General features: G+C 45.5%; 1 protein-coding gene across 1 annotated transcript in view; it reads right to left on the reverse strand.

Moving 5' to 3' along the window:
• Positions 1-13: 13 nt before the first annotated feature.
• Positions 14-8,319, reverse strand: part of EIF2B1 (eukaryotic translation initiation factor 2B subunit alpha) — an 8,672-nt gene continuing 366 nt past the window's right edge. The window contains exons 2-8 of the mRNA XM_057526214.1: positions 7,742-7,919; positions 7,515-7,631; positions 5,659-5,771; positions 5,038-5,106; positions 3,071-3,146; positions 1,647-1,772; positions 14-948 (exon numbers count right to left, since the gene is read on the reverse strand). Coding sequence (XP_057382197.1) covers positions 784-948; positions 1,647-1,772; positions 3,071-3,146; positions 5,038-5,106; positions 5,659-5,771; positions 7,515-7,631; positions 7,742-7,919 — 844 coding nt within the window. The 3' untranslated portion in view covers positions 14-783. The remainder of the gene's footprint in view (positions 949-1,646; positions 1,773-3,070; positions 3,147-5,037; positions 5,107-5,658; positions 5,772-7,514; positions 7,632-7,741; positions 7,920-8,319) is intronic.

The raw sequence follows: 8,319 nt of genomic DNA on the forward strand, positions 1-8,319 counted from the left end.
ACGCAACGCCGTATCAAAATCTTGCATACAGTTTATTTGAAAAGATGCTGAATTGTTCCCAAGAACAATTTTAAAAAAGCTGTTCAGGACCCAAACATGTTTAAATTCACATCTTTCCCAGATACAGAATTAAAGTTTGCAAATATTCTGGAAGGCGTCTTCGTAAGTGGTGAGCCGTGCAGGATACGCCTGCCAAAGACGCTGTTTCTCCCTGTCTTGGGTCCTCGTGTTAGTTTCCACTGTTCGGGTTGATCCTTTTTTGGAGATGACAGCCCTCAGCTCACGTTCACCGCCGGAAGCCGGATGCGGATTCAGCAAGGGTCTCCTGCCTTTCTCACGCGGCACCGTGTAGCCTGCGTCCAGGGCGGCTGCTGGTTGCTGGAGGGGCGCCGGGCTGCAGCTGGGACCCCTGCTCTCTTAGGCCTGCATGGCTTTCACTGAAGCTTCTGGCAAATAAGCCTGGAGTGTGGGGAAGATGAGGGGGGGACGGGGCACATCTGCTTCCATCAGTCACGTAGCCCATTATCTAACTTGTATTTCTGGAAACTGGAAATGAATGAAAGTGTCTGGAAACCATAAGCACAATTTAGGTTGGGTTTTAGGGGAACCATGAACATATTTTAGATGAGACTGAAATGAATAAAAAATTCTCCAAGACGTATGATTTTAAGTCCTTAGTCGATAAAATTTCATAAAAAACAATTTAGTTTTGGCCTGGCTCATGGAGGGGCCAAGAGGCTGGTCCCAGCATCAGCTGTGCGCCGGCAGGAAAGGGCCCGGCGGTTACAGATAGAGCTTGATGAGTTCGTCGCTGACTGCTGAGGGCGTCAGCACCCCCAGGTCTGTGAACAGCAGTGTGATTAAGGAAGGGGAGGTGTAGTCGACCCACGGGTGCTCCTCTTTGAGATCCTGTCCAGTCTGCGTGGACTTCAGAGTATCTGCCTTGTACTGAGGAGACAGGAAGCATACGTTAGTCTGCCCCACGTGTTCAGGGCTCTGAACTGGAGAGGCCTTGGCCTGAGCAATTAGTGTGCTCCTGCCTCAAAGTGCTCTCTGGAAACGGGGGGAAGCCAGCTGTGCAGCACACTGGCAAGGGGGACGAGTGTGGCTTGGGTGAGCAGATCATTAAAGAAAAACTTAAGCCACGTGTCCCCTCACTGGTGTGCTGGATTAACTCCTCCAGACCTCTCAAGACAACCATTTAGAGCATTTATAGAGAGCTTACTAAGTGCCAGGCACTGTGCTAAGTTCGTCCCATGGATTATCTCAGAATTGTTATAACCCTTGTACAGATAACTGAAGTTCACAGAGCTTACAATGAAAGGACTTGCCCAAGGTCACACGGTTAGTAAGTGGTGGAGATGGCAAGAGAGCCCAGACAGCTGAGCCAAAACTTCGACTATTAACCAGTTTCCCCTGCCTCCTTGGCCTGTATCTAGTGCTTAATTGAATGAGAGACAAAGACTTAAATTCTGGGGACAAAATAGGCTGTTCAACAGCCACCAACTTATCTTTGTATCCTGAGTATTGGAAAAAATAGCAGTGGGAAGTGAATAACTTAATGGAACATTCTTAGCACTGCGGTTTTTTTTCAAAGGTTTCAGTTTAGACTCAAATATACCCCTTCAAATATGTAAAACTCTTGCCTTAAACTTATCTGGGACATCTTGCTGGTTTAGTGGGAAGAGCCGTACAAACTTGAAACTTTCTGCAACAACATAAAAAGGCTTGTTCTGTGCTTTGGCACACACGGCCATCTGGTTGGTTCCAATCTGGGAAGTCAGAGAAAAGCGGAGAAGGGTGAGATCTTATAGCACATCTGAAGTGGAAGCAACAGAAAGTATATGAGTGAACGTAATACATGTACTTCTGGCTTTGGAATTAAAGAGGACCTTTAAAAAAGAAAACAGACGTTTCTCCAAAGATATACAAATGGTCAATAGACACATGAAAAGATACTCAAGATTCTTAGTCATTAGAGAAACACAAGTCAAAACCACAATGGGATACTGCTTCACATCTACTAGGATGGCTATAGTTAAAAAAACAAGTGTTGGCAAGGACGTAGAGAAATTTGGAATCCTTGTACGTTGCTGGTAGGAACGTTAAAATGGTGCAGCTACTGTGGGAAACAGTTTGGCAGTTCCTCAAAAAGCTAAACACAGAAATAACATAATACCCAGCAATTCCACTCTTAGGTATATACCTCAAAGAATTGAAAACAGGAACTCAAATAGGTAATTGTACACCCGTGTTCATAGCAGCATTGGTTACAATAGTCAAAGGATAGAAACAACTCAAGTATCCATCAACAGATGAATGGATAAACAAATGTGATGTGGTACATTATGCAGCCATAAAGAGGAATGAAGCACTGACACATGCTACAATATAGATGAGCTTTGAAAACATCATGCTAAGTGAAATAAACCAAACTCAAAAGGACAGATATTGTAGGATTCCACTTATATAAGGTACCTAGAATAGGCAAAAATCATGGAGGGAGAAAGATTAGGGGATGGGGAGAGAAAAATGGGGAGTTTTGCTTACTGGTGACAGTTTGGGGTGATGGAAAAGTTTTGAAGACAGACAATGGTGATCGTTGCACAACAAAGTGAGTGTAATTAATGCCACTGAATTGTACACTTAAAAATGATTAAAATGGCAAATTTTTATGTTATGTATTACCACATACAACAAACTATCATGAAATCTTTCCATGTTAAGCAACAGATAAATTTTAAACATTATACTGATGTCAAATATGCTCCATTAAAAAGAAAAACCAACCAAAAACTCAATTCCAGTTAAAGCATGTTTTGAAAAAATACAAATTACATTCTCCTAATTTACACAAATCAATCTCCAAAGCAGGAAGAAATCTGAACAAAATCTGACCGCTGCAATGGCTCATGGGAACTGGGATGCCATTGGCTGCAGGGGTGGAGTCTTGAAGCTAAGCAGGGTTAGAGGAACGGATCGTTAATAATACAGTGCTAGCTGGGTGTCTGAGGTCAGTGATGTAGCTCCACGCCCTGAGCAAGGGCCCGTGGAGAACTGATGCTCCTACCTTGTTAATGATTCCTCCGTTTTCAACAACGCCTTCAGCACCAACAATGACAAGATCCACTTTCTCCATGATGTAGCTGAGGAAATTAAAAACATTTTTTTTTTTTAAACTTTTGGGTTTTATTTATTTATTTATTTATTTATGGCTGTGTTGGGTCTTCGTTTCTGTGCGCGGGCTTCCTCTAGTTGCGGCAAGCGGGGGCCACTCTTCATCGCGGTGCACGGGCCTCTCACTATCGCGGCCTCTCTTGTTGCGGAGCACAGGCTCCAGATGCGCAGGCTCAGTAATTGTGGCTCACGGGCCCAGGTGCTCCGCAGCATGTGGGATCTTCCCAGACCAGGGCTCAAACCCGTGTCCCCTGCACTGGCAGACGGATCCCTAACCACTGCGCCACCAGGGACGCCCCTAAAAACAATTCTTTAATGCTCCCTTTTCTTTGCTCTTCTCAGTAGCATTATCACCTGCAAAGATTAATACTCCATTTTCACCAAGGTTAAGCTCCTCTCATAACTTTCTTCCAAAGAGCACTGAACACATGAGACAACCCCTGGCACCGTTACCAGTTCTGCTACAGGGGCACCAAGACCTGTTTTGGTCATGACACCACAATAAGACGTGTAACTCACCCTGCCACCCAGTAATGTACATGCATACATGTGTAGCTGAAGCCAAGGATTTCATGACCCGGCATTTATCCTTACTACATGTGGCACATTCTATTTTCCTTTCTACGTTAATACAAGCAAAATTTAAAGACCTGATGTGATCTGGAGTTGGAGAAAAATGTTATGTAATTCAAGAATCTTGCAGGTAGGGTGAAGGCCAATCTACCTTTTTTTTTTTAAAGCTACTTTATTTATTTATTTATTTTATTTTTGGCTGTGTTGGGTCTTCGGTTCGTGCGAGGGCTTTCTCCAGTTGCGGCAAGCGGGGGCCACTCTTCATTGCGGTGCGGGGACCGCTCTTCATCGCGGTGCGCGGGCCTTTCACTATCGCGGCCCCTCCCGTTGCGGGGCACAGGCTCCAGACGCGCAGGCTCAGTAGCTGTGGCTCACGGGCCCAGCTGTTCCGTGGCATGTGGGATCTTCCCAGACCAGGGCTCGAACCCGTGTCCCCTGCATTAGCAGGCAGACTCTCAACCACTGCGCCACCAGGGAAGCCCCAATCTACCTTTTGAAATGAGCAATCAGGGACTTCCCTGGTGGTCCAGTGGTAAAGAATCCACCTTACAATGCGGGGGACGTGGGTTTGATCCCTGCTCGGGGAACTAGGATCCCACATGTCGCGGGGCAACTAAGCCCACGCACCACAGCTACTGAGCTCGTGCGCCTCAACTAGAGAGAAGCCTGCGTGCCGCAACGAAATATCCCACGTGCTGCAACTGAGACCCGATGCAGCCAAAAATAAATTAAATAAATAATAAATAGATCTTTAAAAAAAATAAAATGAGCAATTAGTAGAATTCTTTAAAATGTTTACTCTTAAACACATTCCTAATCTCCTTAATCATCTCCTTATGTGTTTTCTTTCCAAGGGATTACTACTCCTGTTTTCTCTTGGGAGGCACGCTGCCAATCCACGGAGCACGTCACCTCGGCTTTAGGAGCGAAGCTGCACAGGGGAGGCAAAGAATCCCAGAGTGCCACTGAGGGCAGCCCGTGTCTTCAGATGAAGAGGGAGCGCTGATCACATGTGCTGACCTGACCTCTGCACCTTGCTCTTAAAACACACTGTGATACCACGTAAATGACTCCCACTCTCCCTGACATCCTATAGCCCTGTCTGTACACTATCAAGACCTTATAATGAGCTTGCTGGTTTAGCCCAGCTATCAGTTAAGAGGCAGGACGCTGCCCAGTCCAGTTTTATGAATGAGACTCAAACCCTCCATCTGGAAGCGCTGCTCTAAGCCACCCCTGGGAGTGGGTGAGGAAAAGTAATTGTGGCAGGGGAAGCCAGGCGCTTACCCAACAGCGGCATCCAGGACGACAGTGACGGGGACACTGAGGTGGCAGAGGGCTTTGGCCATTTTCTTACTGGAAATGACAGTTTGAGAACATTAGAAAAAAGTCCAGGAAAGTCCCATAGTGGTGTATGGTGAGTCACTTAATTTGGACAATGATAAATCACTTTAGCTGGAAACTCAGTTAATATTAATGGATTAAGGGGCAGATCCTGAGACTCTGGACTAAGGAAACAAGAATTTGGGTCCTTTAGAAGGAAGTATGTGTTTTAGGAGAACGACGCTCTTGGGGATACACAAAGATACGTAAATTCAGAAAAAAAGGGTTTTTCTTTTATTATGTTCTGGCTAGATATGAGAGGTGAATTATCTATTCCTTGATAAAAATCCTTCAGTTGCTGTTCCTCTGACTTAAGTACTAAATAAAACCACTAGATCCTGTACTGTGACCTACTTCAAATTCACGGTGATTTTCTTCCAGGGGCAGGAACGGGCACTGTCAAAGGCAATGCTGACTGATTGGCAAATTGGGGGCCTATTCTGGCTCCTCTTACAATGGATTCTAATCCTCAGTTTGCTCTTTAAAAGGACTGCTGGGCTCATAACCAAATGGAAAGATACTTGCCCTGATAAGTCAGGCTGTGACTCTGTAATGTACACACTGAAACGCTTCTTGGCCGCCACGGCTGCTTCCAAGACTCTCAGGACCACTCTGGAGTAGGCGTGAGTTAATATTCTCTGTGGGCAGAGAAAGCTCTGTCAAAAGGGCAAGCTTCTGGCGATCACCCATACTCTATGACCCTCTGATGCGTGTTCCTGGTACCCTAAAGCTTCTCCGTATGCTTCCTCACAAATCAGCTGTAATCAGAAAGGAGATCCTCGATAGTACACTGAGTTTAAGCCCATATACAAGCCGAAAAAGTTTTCTGCCAGAGGAATATATTATGGGTCTCCTCTTCCCGTAGCAAGCGCAGAAGTGACATCTCCATGCGGTGTTACTCAGATACAGAAGCCTTTATATCTGAAGGCTCTGCTAGGTTCCTTTGGGTTGGCTTCCCTAATGCTAAGACATGGTTTGCACGCTTGGGCATACAGGCACCAGGCAGGCAGCATAAAGGAATGCAGGGGGCCGGCTGGGGCCAGCAGCAGAGTGGAAAGGCTGAGCTCCAGCTGTTGTCATGTGGGCCCACCGTGGCCAGATCATCTGGTTTTTCTAGAGGCGCTGAAAATCCAATATTTCAATGTTGGCTAACTAATTTTGAAAAACTGATAAACACTGTTCAGGGTAAACACAACCCATCTGTGGACTGGATACAATTTGCAGATACTTAGATGTAATCTCTGCTCTGAGGAACAGAGTGCAGAGGACAGTGTAAGCAAGGTGGAGGGACGTAGCTCCCTAGCTCCTTTCTGGGCCTCGCCCGACAGCTTGTTAGAAATGCAGGTTCTCAGGCCCCACCCTTGTCCGACTGAATCAGAATCTTCATTTAAAAGATCCCCCGGTGGTTCATCTGCATGTTCAAATTCGAGCAGCTCTGCTGGAAATTTAGCCAAAATAGCACTGATGCGGGTGGTTATTTCACACTGAACTCCACTAGAGCAAACGAATCCTGCAGCGAGTCTGCAGAAGAAGGCCTCGGCGAGAGGCACTCACAGGCTTGCCTCCACTTGGCCCCAAAATGGCTTTGTTTGCAGCTGGCTTGTGTACAAGTTCCACTTGCATCTATTACGTCATTTATTTAATAACATACTCCAAAAAAAAAAAAGACTTCAAAAATTGGGAAAGGGGTAATAAAACAGTGGACAAGAGTCCAGATGCAAGTGAATACTTTTATGGTCGATGGAGGCTTAGATGGCAGAAAGAAGGCATGCTGCCGGGAGAGACGTCATAAAAGTTTTACAACCCCTTTGCTGGGAGACTGACTTGATGTGCAGCTCCCGTCTTTCCTCACTCAGCTTATCAACACTTGGCGGTATCTCTGTAAGAGCGTTTGGAATGAAGATGAAAAATCTCAATCCAATGCTAACATTCAGCAGGAAGACAGTCAGTATGAACCAATGACAAGAGCTGTGTTAATTTAATTCAGATTAATTTAGTACATATCCAGTAATAAAAAATACTTTTTTTAGTAAGACACCTTATCAAATCAAGAATCATCCATGCTGTCCCAGGGTTTTTCTCTGCCTGTTTAAAATGACAACCACCTATGATAACATCATCTACATTTAGACAGTGCTTACTATGTGCCGGGCATAGTGCAGCGTCCTTACACATACCATCTCATTAATCCTCACGACACCCCTATGAGGTGGGTGCTATTATTACCCTTATTTAACAGATGAGAAAACTGCAGCACAGAGAGGTTAAGTAACTTGCCCAAGGTTACACAGCAAGTAAGTGGCAGAGGCAGGATTTTACCCCAGGAGTCTAACTCCAAAGTCTTTGCTCCCAGTCACCACACGTGATCAAGATCTACTCACCGCCCCATCTTTGATGAAAGTATGGCACAGATCTGCAATTTTATTTCTCGACAGTGATGTTCTCCTGAGAAAAATCTCTCCCCGCTCAATCATGATCTTTTTACATTTGGAGTAATCCTAGGAAGAAAAGAGCAAAATGAGGTGAAAGGGAGGATCCAGATAAAGCTGAGAATATTTGTGGCCAAACAGAGAAATAGAGAGGTAACCGAGGGAGGGCAGGGGCTTACAGAGTATTCCAGGGAGGTAAGGGTGATGAAGCGCAGGAAGAGCTCCCCGCCCGAGGACACGGCCACAGAAGAGTCCACGCCACACAGGGTTTCTATGGCACTGGTGAGATTCGCTACCAGGCCCTGGAGTGTCTCCCCTGGAATGATCACATGAGGAATGTGACGTTCATTTTTGACCCTTGATGGGTCTGTGATTCACTCACTCATTCAACCAGTGTTTACTGGGTGCAGGCTGTATGCCAGGCACTATTCTAGATGCTAGAGACACATCAGTGAACATGACAGACAGGGTCCCTGCTCTGACGGAACTCCCTTTCTAGTGGGAGAGGCAGACAGTAAACAAGCACACAAAGAAATCAACAAGTTAATTACAGATTGAAATGAGGACAGAAAAAAGCAGAATGATGAGAAAGGTGGAGCTACTTTAGACAGAGTTAACAGGGGTGGTCTCTTGGAGTGCAGGCCTAAGCAGAGACTTGAGTAAGAAAGGATCCAGCTGAGTAAAAGTGGGAAAAGTCTCAGATGCAGACTATGAACGCAAAGGTCCCAAGAAGGGAATAAACTTTGTATGAGAAACA

The sequence above is a fragment of the Balaenoptera acutorostrata genome, chromosome 13 (genome assembly GCF_949987535.1).
Source record: "Balaenoptera acutorostrata chromosome 13, mBalAcu1.1, whole genome shotgun sequence".
Taxonomy (NCBI): domain Eukaryota; kingdom Metazoa; phylum Chordata; class Mammalia; order Artiodactyla; family Balaenopteridae; genus Balaenoptera; species Balaenoptera acutorostrata.